This window comes from Salmo salar, chromosome ssa16 (assembly GCF_905237065.1).
Source record: "Salmo salar chromosome ssa16, Ssal_v3.1, whole genome shotgun sequence".
NCBI lineage: Eukaryota > Metazoa > Chordata > Actinopteri > Salmoniformes > Salmonidae > Salmo > Salmo salar.
The window spans coordinates 42,252,717-42,270,408 of record NC_059457.1 but is presented as its reverse complement, the minus strand read 5'-3'; the positions used below and the strand labels follow the sequence as shown (position 1 = coordinate 42,270,408).

The following is a 17,692-nucleotide window of genomic DNA, read 5'->3' as shown; positions in this document are numbered from 1 at the left end:
TCATCCTCTACTTCTTTTCCGTTTCACGCTGATCTGAAAAAACTAAGCAGATCAAAGCAAGTGCTCTGATAGGCTTTAGCCATATTTCCCATCTTAACATCAGAGCTGCAGATGAATGACAGGAGAGCAGGGGAGGAAACCACAATAGATTATTGAGATGCACCCAAGAAGGGAATACAAAAACACATACTCAGTTTATTTATTTTATAAATTCTTGTTTGTATGAACACTTTTATTTTCACAATAAGAGAGAATCATTTTATAGTCTATACACCAAGTGTTTTTCTACAGTATGACTTCACAATAAATTCTTCTCAGACTACTTTGAACCTCCAGTTCAGACTCATATCTGGGGAAAAATGTGTTAGCCGTGCAGCACGTGGATTGGGTTTCAGTAGGACACAGCTGGACTGAGAGGGGCTGGGAAAGTATTTGGGAACATGCTTTTTTTCTTCAACCCTTTGACAATTGGATACAGCTAATTGTTGAGGACTGGGAGACAGACAGAGATGTGGATTATCCCTTTGCTGGTGTGTAACCTAGAGCGGGGGTGGGCAACCTTAAGGGCCAGTGTGGGTGCAGGGTTTGGTTCCAGCCTGATTCCAGCTTCATTTAGTTGGTGTGTTGCTTAGCTACCTAGAAGAAAAGCCTGTACCCACACCGGCCCAGCAGTTTAAAACCTCTACAAGATCGGTGGGTCCCCCGCGGGACGGTTGAGCTAACGTAGGTTAATGCTTAACGTAGGTTAATCATGTTTTTAGAAATGTTGACAAATTAATAAAAAATGAAAAGCAGAAGGCCTACCGAGTGGCGCAGCGGTCTAAGGCACTGCATCGCAGTGCTTGAAGCATCACAACAGACCCAGGTTCGATCCCAATATGTGTCACAGTCAGCCGTGACCGGGGGACCCATGAGGTGGTGCACAATTGGCCCAGTGTCGTCCGGGTTAGGTGAGGGTTTGGCTGGCCGAGATTTCCTTGTCCCATTGTGCTCTAGCGACTCCTTGTGGCGGGCTAGGTGCCTGCAAGCTGACCTCGGTTGCCTGCTGGGCGGTATTTCCTCAGACACATTGGTGCGGATGGCTTCCATGTTAAACGAGCAGTGTGTTAAGAAGCAGTGCGGCTTGGCAGGGTCATGTTTCGGAGGACGCATGGCTCTCCCAAGTCCGTAGTGGACTTGCAGTGATGGGACAAGACTGTAACTACCTATTGGGGAGAAAAAGGGGTAAAAGTACTAAAATGAAAAACACAAATGTCAATAAGTCAATAAGTATTTAACCCCTTTGTAATGGTAAGCCTAAATAACTTAACATAATAAGTTGCATGGACTCACTCTGCGCAATTAAGTGTTTAACCAGATTTTTTAATGACTACCTCATCTCTGTACCCCACCCATACAATTATCTGTAAAAACCCTAATTTGAGCAGTGAATGTCAAACACAGATTCAACCCTCAAGACCAGGGAGGTTTTCCAAAGAAGGGCACCTATTGGTAGATGGGTACAAAGAAATATCAGACTTTGAATATCCCTTTGAGCATGGTGAAGTTATTAATTACACTTTGGATGGTGTATCAATACACCCAGTCACTACAAAGATACAGGCATGAGGCAGAGTGGATGTGATAGGAGAAAACTGACGATGAACAACATTGTAGTTACTCCACAATACCAACTTAAATGACAGAGTGAAAAGAAGGAAGCCTGTACAGAATAAAAAATATTCCAAAACATGCGTCCTGTTTGCAATTAGGCACTAAAGTAAAACTGCCAAAAATGTGTCAAAGAAATTAACGTTATGTCCTGAATACAAAGTGTTATGTTTGGGCAAATCAAACACAACACATCACTGAGCACTACTCTTCATATTTTCAAGTATGGTGGTGGCTGCATCATGTTATGAATATGCTTGTCATTGGCAAGGACTAGGAAGTTTTTAGGATAAAAAGAAATGGAGTAGAGCTAAGCACAGGCAAAAACCTAGAGGAAAATCTGGTTCAGTCTGCTTTCCAACAGACACTGGGAGACAAATGCACCTTTCAGCAGGACAATAACCTAAAACACAAGGCCAAATACACACTGGAGTTGCTTACCAAGTCAACACTGAATGTTTCTGAGTGGCCTAGTTACAGTTTTGATTTAAATCAGCTTGAAAATCTATGGCAAGACTTGAAAATGGCTGTCTAGCAATGATCAACAACCAAGTTGACAGAGCTTGAAAAATTCAAAATAGAATAATGTGCAAATATTGTACAATCTAGGTGTGCCAAGCTCTTAGAGAAGGACTCACCTCTGTAATCACTGTCAAAGGTGATTCTAACATCTATTGACTCAGGGGGTTGAATCCTCTAATCAGAAAGTATTCATACCTCTTGACTTATTCCTCATTTTGTTGCGTTACAGCCTGAATTCAAAATGGGTTAAATTTAAAAAAATCTCACCCATCTACACACAACTTGGTATACCTTTCTTTTTCACAAAATTACAAATCAATCTTATAAATCCGATAGTCACACGACGGGTCTTTCCCTGTTTAAGAAGCCCAACGAAATAAAACAAACAAAAAGTGAAAACATATTTTTAGACATTTTAGGAAATGAAATACAGAAATGTCAAAGTATTCCCACCCCTCAATACTTTGTCGAAGCATCTTTGGCAGCGATTACAGCTGTGAGTCTTTCTGGTTATGTCTCTGAGAGCTTTCCATGCCTGGATTGTGCAACATTTGCCCATTATTCGTTTCAAAATTCTTCAGGCTCTGTGAAATTGGTTGTTGATTATTGCTAGACAACCATTTTCAGGTCTTGCCATAGATTTTCAAGTCAATTTGCGTCTACAAATGATTTGTAATTACGTTCTGGCATATAGTTTACTAATCTTCCTAAACTGTGTGTTGTGGCTATGACTGGGCAGGAGTGCTATGTGTATCCCGCCTCAGAGGATTTATAGCTAAGCCTGCTCTCCCTTTCGTGTTCCTCCCTCTCTAGGACGGCAGTAATGCTCTGTCCATCGCCCTGGAGGCCTCTCACAATGACACAGCTGTGCTGCTTTACGCCCACATGAACTACGCCAAGGCCCAGACAGCTGTGAGTTCCCCAGACTCTGGTCTGGCGGCCGAGGGGCCTGCCTTTTTTTATATGACAAACAGCCAGTTAGGCCTTGAATCCAGTATAGGTCGCACTCACAACATATCTGTGTCATGTGCAATGTTGCTACTATTTGAAGTGTGTAATTTTTGCGCTTCGGCTACACTCCAATGTTTAGTTTGGGTGTGGTATGTTGGCTGCTAGTTGAAAGATCCTGTCTTGACATGTGTAGCAGTAGTGACCCATAGAGCATATTCTATAAAGCACCATGTATTTTTTCCCTCCAGTTTATTACTGTTCATTGTGATTTTTGCCCTGTTTTATTACTATCAGGCTGAAAACATTGGGATATTTATTTCAGGGGACGACCAAGACTCGAAGCCCCACTAGTCCTCAAAAGACATGGCCTGCTGCGGAGTAATGGGCCACCAATATGGAAAAATAAACATAACTGGACTTGAGCATTGAAAATGCGCCACTGGAATACTGCCGCTGTCTACATAAATATATGTATTTATATAATGGCATATGTCATTCATTTATTTGTATTGTTAATATAATATTATTTTTTCAATAAATGCCTTAAACCATTATTATATAAGCCAATAATCTGCATTTGCAACATTTCTGACTAGGTCAAGTCTGCAGCATATTTTTCTATGATACAGTAAAGCAGACCTCACATATATTTGCACTCATTGACTGTGTTTAGTTTTTAGTTCCCCTCCCCCTTTTAAAGGCGCACTGCAGCTATTTAAAAAAAGTGCAAGTGCAAACTTCATGGAGTAGGCCATTCGACGGGTTGGTCTGATGGTGCCCTCTGATGTCATCGGCTTCCCCCTTGCTTGTAGTAACAATAGAGAACACCTGGACCACCTATTTATATGTTCCTTTTGTTAAGTAAATCAGGTGATAAATTAACTGAAAATGAGACTGGAGTAGTAGTCTTCTCAATCTTCATGCCAAAATAGTTCCAAGTTTGCACTAACTGTCTATGCCTTGTATATTCATGTATCTATTGTCATGTAAAAAATAAACATATATTTACATAACATGGGACACTGTTAATTTTTTTACTAAGCAGATATACCAGAAGGTTGCTGTTAATGTTCATTATATAAGATGATGTAAGGCAGGTATTCCCAAACTGGGGTACGCGTAATGCCATCCGGGGTACGCCAAATAAAAATGTGATTCATATTTTTATTCACATTTTCTAACTGTCCATTTATATTTTACAACGGGGCTATACATTTGGGAGAGTTTTTCTTCTCGCCTGAGTAGCCTCGTTTCACTGCCAAAAATAAAATGAAACCCTCTAGTGTTCAGCGAAATAAATCACAATGTCAAATACAGGTAGCCTAGTCAAATCATTAACATCCAATCACATTAACTGTTACTCTCTCGAGGGAAACTTTCACTCTTGCGCAGACATATACATGACAATTAAAAAAATAAGCCATGGGAGTTTTTTTAGCGAGAATAAAGACGACTTTCGAGTAGATAGACGTATAAAAGCAACAGATACCATTAATAAGAAGGGGCTAGAAGCATCTTATATGGTGAGCTACCGAGTGGCTAGGACAGGAAAGCCCCATACTATTTATTGTGGAGGACTTAATTCTTTCTGCTGCCACGGATATGGCTGGGACAATGCTGGGGGAAAAGGCCAAAAAAACTATGCGCTCCCGGCGCCACTTAGGTACACTGCAGCATCCACCAAGAGGCTTTTGCTGCCAAGGGAATGCCTGACAGCTTGAAAGACGTTTTGGACACTTCAGTGAAAAAGGTTAACTTTGTTAAAGCAAGGCCCCTGAACTCTCGTGTATTTTCTGCACTATGCAATGATATGGGCAGTGACCATGTAACGCTTTTACAGCATACAGAAGTGCGCTGGTTATCAGGGGGCAAAGTATTGGCAGGTTTTTTTTATTTGAGAGACGAGCTTAAAGTTTTCTTTACTGACCATAGTTTTCACTTGTCTGACCGCTTGAGTGATGACGAGTTTCTCACACGGCTGGCCTATCTGCGTGATGTTTTTTCTCGCCTGAATGATCTGAATCTAGGATTACAGGGAGTCTCCGCAACTATATTTAATGTGCGGGACAAAATTGAGGCTATGATTAAGAAGTTGGAGCTCTTTTCTGTCTGCATTAACAAGGACAACACACAGGTCTTTCCATCGTTGTATGATTTTTTTTGTGCAAATTAACTCAAGCTTATAGACAATGTCAAATTGGGGAGGCAGGTAGCCTAGTGGTTAGAGCGTTGGACTAGTAACCGAAAGGTTGCAAGATTGAATCCCTGAGCTGACAAGGTAAAAATCTGTTTATCTGCCCCTGAACAAGGCAGTTAACCCACTGTTCCCAGGCTGTCATTGAAAATAAGAATTTGTTCATAACTGACTTGCCTAGTTAAATAAAGGTAAAAAAAATAAGTGATATAGTGAACCCCTGTCAGTGAGCTGCATGTGCAATTACACAGGTACTTTCCTGAAACGGACGACACAAACAACTGGATTTGTTATCCCTTTCATGCCCTGCCTCCAGTCCACTTACCGATATCTGAACAAGAGAGCCTCATCGAAATTGCAACAAGCGGTTCTATGAAAATTGAATTTAATCAGAAGCCACTGCCAGATTTCTGGATAAGGCTGTGCTCAGAGGTTCTTGGCTTGGAAAAATCGCTCTGTTAAGACACTGATGCCCTTTGCAACCACTTACCTATGTGAGAGTGGATTCTTGGCCCTCACTAGCATGAAAAGTAAATACAGGCACAGACTGTGTGTGGAAAATGATTTAAGACTGAGACTCTCTCCAATACAACCCAAAATTGCAGTTATGTGCATCCTTTCAAGCACACCCTTCTGATTAACCTGTGGTGAGTTATTCACAATTTTTCATGAACAAATAAGGTTTTATATGTAAGATGGCAAAATAAAGAGCAAAATTACTTATTATTATTGTATTATTATTATTTGTGCCCTGTGTCACACCCTGATCTGTTTTCCCTGTCTTTGTGATTGTCTCCACCCCCCTCCAGGTGTCACCCATCTTCCCCATTATCCCCTGTGTATTTATACCTGTGTTTTCTGTCTGTCTGTGCCAGTTCAACCAAGTCAACCAGTGTTTTTCTCGTAGCTCCTGTTTTTTTCTCGTCCTCCTGGTTCTGACCCTTGCCTGTCCTGACTCTGAGCCCGCCTGCCTGACCACTCTGCCTGCCCCTGACCTTGAGCCTGCCTGCCACCCTGTACCGTTTTGGACTCTGCCCTGGTAATAAACTCTTGCCCCTCCCCGACCTGCCTTTTGCCTACCCTTGGATTATAATAAATATCAGAGTTCAAACCATCTGCCTCCTGTGTCTGCATCTGGATCTCGCCTTGTGTTGTTATACCCTGGTCCCATAAGAGCTCTTTGTCACTTCCCACGAGCCGGGTTGTGACAAAAACACACTCATTCTTATGTTTAATAAATGTATCGTATAGTTTGTGTGTGGCAGGCTTACAATGATGGCAAGAAACAACATTTGAGAGTGCGCTGACCCTCGTGCTAGAGGGGGTACGTAGCTGGAGGTTGAATGTTTGAAGGGGTACGGGAATATAAAAAGTTTGGAAGCCACTGATGTAAGGTATTCTTCTGTCAAACATGATCAAGCCAAAGCTGAAATTTTGTTTAAATAGTATTTCAAGCAATAACCATCCTGTCAGACATCAAGCCATCTTTTAATGCAAATTCATGTAATAAGATGACATGACATATTCAATTGTTTATACAATTTATCACCTGACACAGAACCATGTCTCTAATCTGTGTCAGAGAATCTTGCCTCATAAAATAGGTCTGACTGTCTGTATAGTCTATGGGCCAGACCAGAGCCTTCTATTGCGATAAAGGGCTCTCATGGCCATAACTACATATGAGGACAACGATGTCCGGAGCTCATCATTTTGTAAAGAAAATCAATTACATGTCAACATCTAAATATTTCTCCAAGCATTGATCAAAGCTCAGAACGCTTATAATGTTGATCTGACAGTTCTAATCACGCTTGCCTTCTTTTGCAAACGAGTGGAATCATGAACAGTGGTTTGTTCGTTATGTTTGCCCGGATTTGCTTTTTTAGCAGCACATTCATGGATGCCAAGGTTTCCCCTAGAAATGTGCCAAGAAAAAAAGGAACTCTTTCGTCTCTGTGTTTTTATAATTTTACTTCAGTACCGCCTGGTACGGCAACTGCACCGCCCGCAACCGCAGGGCACTCCAGAGGGTGGTGCGATCTTCCCAACACATCACCGGGGGCAAATTACCTGCCCTCCAGGACACCTACAGCACCTGATGTCACAGGGAGGCCAAAAAGATCATCAAGGACAACAACCACCTGAGACACTACCTGTTCACCCCGCTATCATCCAGAAGGCGAGGTCAGTACAGGTACATCAAAGTTGGGACCGAGAGACTGAAAAACATCTATCTCAAGGCTATCAGACTGTTAAATAGATATTACTGGCACATTAGAGGATGCTGCCCTATATACATAGACTTCAAATCACTAGCCACTTTAATAATGGAACACTAGTCACTTTAATAGTGTTTACATATTTTGCATTACTCATCTCATATGTATATGTATACACTCATATGTATACACTCTGACACTGACACTGCTTGCCCAAATAATTATATATTCTAAATTCCCTTCCTTTACTTTAGATTTGTGTGTATTGTTGTGAAATTGTTAGATATTACTTGTTAGATATTACTGCACTGTTGGAGCTAGAAACACAAGCATTTTTCTACACCCGCAATAACATCTGCTAGACATGCGAATGTGACAAATAAAAATTGTCTCACCAGAGAAAGCATCCAACCGAGTGAAACATCAGCCCTCTGTCTCTGTATGTGTACAGTGATTTAGGAAAGTATTCAGACCCGTTGACATTTTCCACATTTTTCTACTGCAATTACAGCCTTGAGTCTTCTTGGGTATGAGACTACAAGCTTGGCACACCTGTATTTGGGTAGTTTCTCCCATTCTTCTCTGCAGATCCTCACAAGCTCTGTCAGGTTGGATGGGGAGCGTCGCTGCACAGCTATTTCAAATCAAATCAAAGTTTATTTTTCACGTGCGCCAAATACAACAGGTGTAGACCTTACAGTGAAATGCTTACTTACAGGCTCTAACCAATAGTGCAAAAAGGTATTAGGTGAACAATAGGTAGGTAAAGAAATAAAACAGTAAAAAGACAGGCTATTTACAGTTGCGAGGCTATAAAAATAGCGAAGCTACATACAGACACCGGTTGGTCAGGGTGATTGAGGTAGTATGTACATGTAGATATGGTTAAAGTGACTGCATATATGATCAACAGAGAGTAGCAGTAGCATAAAAGAGGGGGTTGGCGGGTGGTGGGTGGGAAACAATGCAGGTCTCTCCAGAGATGTTCGATCGGGTTCAAGTCTGGGCTCTAGCTCGGCCACTCAAGGACATTCAGACTTGTTTCCGAAGCCACTCCTGCATTGTCTTGGCTGTGTGCTAAGGGTTGTTGTCCTGTTGGAAGGTGAACATTTGCCCCAGTCTGAGGTCCTGAGCGCTCTGGAGCAGGTTTTCATCAAGGATCTCCCTGTACTTTCCTCCAGATGTGACGCTTGGCATTCAGGGCAAAGAGTTCAATCTTGGTTTCATCAGACCAGATAATCTTCATCAGATCAGTCACTGTCAGTCCTTTTTAGTTTTGAGTCAGTCTCTACCGGACAAAGTCATGTTAGGATACATCAGTTATCCTGTTAGAGCTTTTGTGTCGAATCCACTGCGCTGCTTCAGGTGGAACGTTTATGGTCATGTTGCAGCAGTGTGTCGGAGGGAGATTCCAAGATGTGGGACTTGTGCAGAAGGGCATGGGATAGAGGATTGTGTAGTTTCGGTGGATAAAGTTGTGTGTGTCAACTGTAGGGGTGCCCATGTTGCTGGGGATCGGAAGTGCTAGAGGCAGGTTGAAGTGGCCAGAGTCAGAGTATAGTGCAGAAGGTGTCATATGCTGGGTTAAGGGTGAGAGATCCTGAGAGGATCCCAGTGAGTAGTGGATTTAAGCCAGCAGAGGGATAGAACAACGAGTGATATATGCTTCATGATAAACTGGGTGATTCGAGCCCTGAACGCTGATTGGATTAAAGCCGCGGTATATCAGACAGTATACCATGGGTATGACAAAACATTTATTTGTATTCTTCTAATTATGTTGATAACCAGCTTATAATAGCAATAAGGAACCTCGGGGGTTTGTGGTATATCGCCAATATACCACGGCTAAGGACTATATACAGGCACTCCGCGTTGCGTCGCGCATAAGAACGGCCCTTAGCCGTGGCATATTGGCCATATACCACACCCCCTCGGGCCTTATTGCTTAAGTATGGTTGGCTTCTTAGCGTTCATAGCAATGGTTATCAACTGTACTGCAGAAATGGAACGTAAATCACAGAAAATGTATGTTGTGGTGGCAGCTGCAGAGAAGTATTTGGGTATATGAGATTTGACAGAAGAGTTACAGGGTGTGTTGTGGGGTGATGTCCCATCCTCCCAGGCCATTGGCATGGTGAAGGAGCAGATATGGTCAAAGTAGTGGAATGGGGTAGTGGGTTTTTAATGAGTGTAGATGGCAGCTGCAGAGAAGTACCTAGGTGTTCGAGATTTTACTGCAGATGAGTTCTAAGATGTTTTGAGATGTTTATTTTTTTAAATAGTGTTATATAGGTGTAGGGTTGGTTGGGTGTGCAATTTTTAAAAACAATTGTTCCCCTTTTTATATCACCAATGTAAGAGGATTGAACAAACACCACCACACAGTAAGTGGTGGCATGCACAAACAAAATGTGCGAACGCCATGATACCAAAGAAGAAGGCAGTAATGTTGAAGGGTTATGCCCTGTTTACATCATGACGTATTTCATTACGTCGTACGTCTTCTTCATGCAATCTCGTTCCACTACTGGACGGAGCGCATAAGATAGGGTTCACAACGCAGTACAAGATGGAGGAGAGCCTAGTCTCTCATCAGAGATTGCAGTTATAAATGTCAGAATTCAACTTTTGTCCAAACCACACCATAATCCTGCTGAGTTAGACAGCGGGCTACCATTAGACCACGCACTTCACGTGAGAATTCCTACCACAAAATCTACCACTGTTTACACAGCAGGAATATGGTGTGGTTTGTACAAAAGTTGGATTCTGACATTTATTTTAAAAATGTTTTTATTGAACCTTTATTTAACTAGGCAAGTCAGTTAAGAACAAATTATTTTTTACAATGATGGCCTACCGGGGAAAAGTGGGTTAACTGCCATGTTCAGAACGACAGATTTTGACCTTGTCAGCTCAGGGATTCGATCCAGCAACCTTTCGGTTACATGCCGCCTCAAGAAATTGATAGCGAGGGATACATTTCACTTTACGTCTGGTAAGTAGAGTTCCGAGGGATTATACATATGCTTTTGTTCACAGGAAGAAACAAAATGGTGAAGCCAGCCGGTTATATTGTGGTATGGTTATTTTCAGTCGCAAACCACCTCCACGCACAACTCAGGGAGTCCAACCAATACACAGACTCCTGATGTTGTGTCCCAAAGCTATCAAAATGCAAACAATACAGTTCTAAAAATGTCATGTTTTCATTCGTTGTTGATGCTACGTGTTAATGTGAATAATTTATCATATTTCCCCCTGTATAACATTACAATTGTACAGCTAATAGGCAGTGGTGTAGGGGTGCCTGGAGAAGTGGGTATACTCTAATTTTGCCCAAATATTTACAAACGGCTCACCAGGTAAAAGAAAGGCCCCCTGTGTGAAAAATTCTATTAGAAACAGTGACACACTGAATGACCTAAAATTAGAAATCCCATACTGGTCTTTCACAGTCAGGCCAAACCAAGCTGTACTGTGCAAGTAGTCTAATAGTAGGCCTACTACTGAAACAGATACATTTCAGAGTTTCAGAGTTTTCCAATTTTTCTCAGGTTTTTGCTCTCCAAGTCGCTTTTTTGATAGTAAAACAACAACATTGGATGTTGTAAGTCTATAACAACGCTTAAACATAACAGGAGACCACACAAAAAAGTGAGTGTAGTTACCCTTTTATTAAAGTGTGCAGCCACTTAGCACTGTTGTTTGGTTAGAGGTGCTTCTGTAGCACATGAAATGGAGTTAACAAAACAAATGGTCACTGGATTGATTGAAATAATCACGATATCATTCTGCCATTTAGCAGCGGTGTAAAGCATTTAGGTAAAAATACTTGAAAGTACTACTTAAGTCGTTTTTTGTGGTATCTGTACTTTGCTATTTATATTTTTGCCAACTTTTACTTCACTACATTCCTAAAGAAAATTATGAACATTTTACTCCATACATTGTCCCTGACACCTAAAACTACTTGTTACATTTTGAATGGTTGCAGGACAGAAACATTTTCTAATTCACACACTTATCAAGAGAACATCTCGGGTCATGCCTACTGCCTCTGATCTGGCAGACTCACTAAACACATGCTTTGTTGGAGCATGCCCCTGGCTATCCGTAAATGTAAAAAACAAGAAAAAGGTCTGGTTTGTTTAATATAAGGAATTTGAATTTGAAAAGATGTATACATTTACTTTTGATACTTAAGTATATTTAAAACCAAATACTTTTAGACTTTTACTCAAGTAGTATTTTACTGGGTGACTTTCACTTTTACTTGAACTTGTGTCATTTTCTATTAAGGTATCTTTACTTTTACTCAAGTATGACAATTGGGTACTTTTTCCACCACTGCCATTTAGGCATATGCTAAGAGCCGGCTCTTGTAGGTGAAGGTTGGGAGCCGGCTCGCATATCAGAAGAGCCAAATCTATTTATAAAAAAATAGAAATTAATAATCAAAAGATATAAATGAATAAAATTAACTATTTCAAAGAATGAAAAAAAAGAAATAAAATAATATAGGCCTAAATGCTCAAGTGCACACACATTCATCCTGACTGTTTTCTCAGACTAACAGCCTCACCTGTTGTTCCTGTCAATCAGACATGCAGTGTCAACCTATGAACTAAAGATACATGTGGGAGGGCCAAGCCATCTCACTCACAGTCACACACTTAGCAGCCGAGGAGAGAGAGGAAGGACAGCTGTGAAAACAACAGCTGGAAAATGAGTCGGAAGCACAGTAGCATTTGTATGCATTTTAATAATGTAGACAATGTTAGAGCATAGTGTAGAATTTGCCAAAACAAAATCTCATATAATGCCGGTTCTACCCACAACCTACACCAAGGGTAACCATTCTTGTATGTCGGTTACATGTCACTTCATTGAAGATTTTTCGATGTCTAGCTGTCTTCTAGACTGCTTTGAGTTCAGCGACAGACACACCTCAGAGAACTTGGCAGAGGAACTGTTGAGAGTGGCCAGAGAATGTCAAGTAGATGGAAAAGTGGTCTGTTGTGTTAGCGACAATGCAGCTAACATAACCAAAGCCATGAAAATGTTAAAATGGACCCATCATCCATGTCTTGCCCAAACAATCAACCTGATTGTAAGAGATGCTCTGAAGGTGATGAAGCCCACTATGGACAATGTGAAAGCAGCTGTGGAATACTTCCACAGGAGCACAGTAGGTTCTGAAAAACTAAAGACTACCCAACGATGGGGATGCCTGAGCTGAGGCCTTAAGACTGCACTACAAGGTGGAATTCAACATTTTATATGTTGAAGCGGTTTCTTCAAAGGATGCCATCATCTCTACCCTGGCCATGGTCAATGCACCTGTTGATGCTCTGACCCAAGAGGAATGGGGGGTGGTGGAGGAGGTGTGCAGTCCTGGAACCCTTTGAGCAGGTCACTGTGGAGATCAGTGGAGAGAGGTACAGTAAGTAATTATTACAACATTATTTAATCCAATATTATATATGTATATGAGCAGTAGATGAGAATGTAGTATCAGTAGACAAAACATAAACCTGAACTAATAAGTTACTGCTCTCTCTTTTCAGCTATGTGACAGCCTCAAAAATGATACTCCTGTGTAAGGGTCTGCAGCGAATCACAGCCAGCCGCCAGAGAGAAGCAAATGTAACCACAGGACATGTGACAGTTGATGGACACCCTATGTTCATCAATGGACAGAAAGTTCCACAGAATGTAATATAATCACGTGCTATCAGAAACCGCTGCACTTGTCCCCAGGTTTAAGAAGGTAGCCTTCAGTGATGCCAGAGCGATTGATGAGGCTCTTCAAAGAATAACCTCAGCAGCAGGGAGGGACAGCCCCAGCAGTCAGCTGGCTCAGGCACCAGGGCAACAGGAAGAAGAGGGAGCAGATGGAGCAGAAGCACCAGCAGTAGTGCCACAAACGTCTGCTGTTTGGATGCTGTTTGACGAGAGAGCAACTGGGGATGCAGCACGAAGGAATCCCTCAGCAGATGCCATAACGGAGGTCCGATCCTATTTGGAGGAGCCCCTCCTCCAAAGATCTGTAGATCCTCTGAGCTGGTGAAAGAACAAGGCCTCTGTCTACCCACGGCTTACTAAAGTCATGACAGGGAGACTCTGCATAGTGGCCACATCCGTTCCCTCTGAGAGGGTCTTCTCGAAAACAGGACAAATAATTACTGAGAGAAGAAACCGCATCAGCCCCTCGAAAGTGAGGCAGCTTGCATTTCTGAATGCAAATCTCTCATAAAAGCAAAATATGGTCAGCATTGCTGTGTGCTGCTGGTTATAACATGGCAATCAAGAAGAGACAAAAGTGGGACCAGTTTAATATTTTAAGTGGGAGGCTGCAGTTTTGCACATTGTTATTTATTTTTCTTTGATATGGTGCAATATTCTATTATGCTGTTCAGATTGTATTCGTTTTGAATGGTTAGATTTATATGCACTTTGTTTATATACATTAAAAAGTTATACTTTAAATGCAAATGTTTAATATTTATCATAACAAACCAATGCATTTTTAAATACATTGTGGTTAAGGTAGAGTATGATTTCATTTAATTATTTCATTAGAATGGTTTTAACACCAATCATAGTCAAACTATCGCAAACTGTTTGACTTGAAAAAATACAAAACATATCTTTTAAAGTGCCAAAAGAGCCGGCTCTTTTTGGTGAGCTGAGCCGAACGAGTCGGCTCACTGAAAAGAGACGGAATGCCCATCACTAATTTGACATGTAACTACAGCTTGCATTGAATTGTGGGTCGTATCAACCCCGCAAGTGACCATGTTGTTCACTTGCTCCCTCGAGCTAAATCTAGGGCCGAGGGGCAACGTTAGATCGTGTATGCGGTGCGGCAGGACGCCTAGTGGTTAGAGCGTTGGACTAGGAACCGAAAGGTTGCAAGATCGAATCCCCGAGCTGACAAGGTAAAAATCTGTCCCTCTGCCCCTGAACAAGGCAGTTAAACCCACTGTTCCCAGGCTGCCATTGAAAAGAACGGATTTGCCTAGTTAAATAAAGGTTAATAATAATACACCATGGCAGCACATTCTGATTTCACATTTCACCCCAGAACGGTAGGTGTCAGTAATGCCCATTGCCTGTCTTGAACAGGAAAATAAAGTATTCTGTCCTTGACGACGATGGCTACTGCTACAAAAATTATCCAGAGGCTCAGAAATCTTTTATCGGGGGTAAGCTATTGCTAGATCTCATCACATTGTGTATTTAGTGCAAGTGTCATGAATGTAACGTAAGGCAACTTATTTCAAGTTGCCAACACATTTGAAGAGTTTGCAGCCTGTCGAACTGGCTAAGGACACAGCTAACGTTAGCTAACCAGATGGCTTGTTACTAGTTTGCTGACATTGTATGTTGGAAATGGAAGACTCTTTAAAAGCAAGTTATTACTCTTAATTCACCTTATCAAATTTCCACAGCATGATCTGCAAGCAAAGCTACAGTTGCGTTACGGTGAGATTGCAAAGAGGTAAGTGGCAGCTCATTCATGTCTTTAATGTTTGATGATAGCAAAGAATCAATTTAGGCAGAACGTTTTCAGCAGGTTTTGCATGACACTCAAAGGGGAGGGGAGGAAATGATGGTGTTTGTACACTTTGTAAATGCCACAATCTTTGTTAAAATCTTTTGTGCAGGACCCTACCACCACCCAAACTTCCTGTTGGGCCCAGCCACAAGTTTGCCTTCAATTACTATAATGGCAGAGATGGGCGTAGAGAGTCTGCACCAGCAATGGTTGTGATGACGTGTCAAAAGGCTTTGATTGCTTGGTAAGTGGGGCATAATAAAGGCTATGACAGTGGAACAAGTGTTGGGATTCCTTCTCTGGCAAACTGGGTGGAAGTTGAGTGCATATGACTACTTTACTGTACATGTTTTCAAGCAGAGTCAAAGCAGTCCTGCTTAGATTAGACTGCATTAGTCTCGTGAAAATTCCCTCACTCACACAGACCACTCACTCACAGACAACTCAGACAGACTACTCACACACACACACACACACACACACACAGACAGAGACTACTCACTCACACACACACAGACAGACAGAGACTACTCACTCACACACACACACACACAGACAGACAGAGACTACTCACTCACACAGACAGACAGACAGAGACTACTCACTCACACAGACACAGACAGACAGAGACTACTCACTCACTCAGACAATTCACACTCACACAACTCACTCACACAGACTACTCTCACACACACACAACTCACTCACACACACACACAACTCACTCACAATTCACACAGACTACTCACTCAGACTATTCACTCACTCACACACGCAGACTACTCACACACACATGCAGACTACTCCCTTCATTGGCTCACACACACACTTGCATACAATCATCATATACGCTGCTGCTACTCTTATCATATCCTGATGCGAAGTCATCTTACCCCTATACATATATAACCCTCCCCCTCCATTATCCCTCCACATTGCAAATATGGTATTGGCACTGACCCTGTACATTTAGCAGACGCTCTTATCCAGAGCAACTTACAAATTGGTGCATTCACCTTATATCCAGTGGAACAACCACTTTACAATAGTACATCTCTTTTTTTTTGGGGGGGGGGTTAGAAGGATTACTTAATCCTATCCCAGGTATTCCTTAAAGAGGTGGGGTTTCAGGTGTCTCCGGAATATGTATATAGCTTACTTGTGTTCTTGTTCTATTTTACTTTATAGTACTACGGATATTACTGGATTGTTGTAAGTCCTTTCACTGTACTTGTGCACTTGACAATACAACTTAACTTGCCTATGCAGACACTTAAATCTGTAAATGACCAATCAAGCAATATTTTTGGATCATAGTAAATATTTGACAGTATTATACAATATCGGTGTGCATTTGATTTAGCTAGAGAATTAACTTCATACTGTATCTTCTGAGTGATGTACCAACATTAACTTGTGTTTTCATACCCTTACAGCCAAGCTCTGGAGGTGCCAGCAAAGCGTCCAGTCACACCTGGAAATGTTCCCAGGGAGCTAACGCTGTCTACAGACCAACCATACCTCTGAACATTGTTTTTTCCTGACTTATTGTAGGTCTGACAGCAGAGCACAATGTTGCTATCACTATTGTAAAATATTAAATTATGTTTGAAGAAATGTTTTGTAATGACCAATTGCTCATGTTAATAGCATATTTACTTTGAGTCACAGTTTTGGGTACCTGGTTAAAGGTAGACTCAGCGATATGGCGTAGATGCAGAAAGTAAACAGCATAGTGGGTCAACTTCCGCAACAACTAAGTGCGTTGAAGCGTGAGGATCAACTTCTCCGCTGTTTGGTGCCCTGGCTACCACACTGAACTGCGTTATGCGCAGATGCTGTGTGAGAGCGTAGTGTTGCATCGCGCTTATCTCTCTCCGGTGCTGCTCGTGGCAATGTCATTTCACTGAGTCTACCTTTAATATCCCCAAAGTAGCTCATCAGGAGTCAACTCAACCATTCAAGCATGTAGTCTGCTGCATATTCTTCACTCCAACCTATAGTACCAGCATGTTCTCATTGTGAAAGCATGTTTTTTTCCCCCCACTGTACTCTTGCTGGATTTATTTACATGATCAAGTGTAGCAACTTCGAACCTCCCAACTTTTGCCCCAAATAGCCTTTACTTTGCAATTTGGGTTCTGGCTTTGAAGTCAACATGGAAACATGATCTTAACTGTAACCATATTTTTCCTCAAAGCCAAGTTAGCTCCTGCAAGCATCTGGGTTCTCTTAAATTGTTCAGTGGAAGGTGCAGAATAGGTTCGTTAGGACCAAACTCTGCAATATTACATGTGAAATGGACCTTTTGACGAAATTAATTGAGGATTGAATGAAGTGGCCACAAATAGATAATTGTTCTAACCTGACCCAGACGACAGTCTGACATACTATAAAGGCTTAAAGGGGTAATCCACAGATAAAGCGTTTTCCTTGCTGTTACGTACGCCTCTAGGAAGAGGGAACTCAACTCCCCGTGGAGTGAAAGAGGTATGGGATTGTAGGTGTGAGTAGGGATGACAAAGGCAGAGAGTTTACCATTTACTGGGAATTTATTCCTACACACGGTAAATTTGGGAAAAAGGG

At 41.7% G+C, this 17,692-nt stretch overlaps 2 protein-coding genes across 4 annotated transcripts in view; both read left to right on the top strand.

The window, feature by feature from the left end:
- Positions 1-4,136, top strand: part of LOC106573874 (KN motif and ankyrin repeat domain-containing protein 2) — a 37,965-nt gene extending 33,829 nt beyond the window's left edge. For both annotated transcript variants that reach the window (XM_014149292.2, XM_045697277.1), the window contains 2 exons: positions 2,986-3,084; positions 3,446-4,136. In XM_014149292.2, the coding sequence (XP_014004767.1) occupies positions 2,986-3,084; positions 3,446-3,505 (159 nt within the window). In that variant the 3' untranslated portion in view covers positions 3,506-4,136. The remainder of the gene's footprint in view (positions 1-2,985; positions 3,085-3,445) is intronic.
- Positions 4,137-14,667: 10,531 nt separating this feature from the next.
- On the top strand, positions 14,668-16,723 carry LOC106573873 (NADH dehydrogenase [ubiquinone] 1 alpha subcomplex subunit 7). 2 transcript variants are annotated; one of them, XM_014149290.2, is made up of 5 exons: positions 14,668-14,753; positions 15,000-15,049; positions 15,216-15,350; positions 16,295-16,318; positions 16,543-16,723. In XM_014149290.2, the coding sequence occupies exons 1-5, from the start codon at positions 14,703-14,705 to the stop codon at positions 16,631-16,633; spliced, it is 351 nt and encodes a 116-aa protein (XP_014004765.1). In that variant the 5' UTR covers positions 14,668-14,702; the 3' UTR covers positions 16,634-16,723. The 2 variants fall into 2 exon arrangements, with proteins under 2 accessions (XP_014004765.1, XP_014004766.1); XM_014149291.2 differs by lacking the exon at positions 16,295-16,318.
- The last annotated feature ends 969 nt before the right edge of the window (positions 16,724-17,692 follow it).

What these genes read in the sequence shown, in the direction of transcription:
- LOC106573873 (XM_014149290.2), top strand. Translation starts at nt 14,703, where the DNA reads ATGGCTACTGCTACAAAAATTATCCAGAGGCTCAGAAATCTTTTATCG. An exon ending in TACGGTGAGATTGCAAAGAG is followed by an intron (nt 15,050 to 15,215) that starts GTAAGTGGCAGC and finishes TCTTTTGTGCAG; the next exon opens with GACCCTACCACCACCCAAAC. An exon ending in ACGGATATTACTGGATTGTT is followed by an intron (nt 16,319 to 16,542) that starts GTAAGTCCTTTC and finishes ATACCCTTACAG; the next exon opens with CCAAGCTCTGGAGGTGCCAG.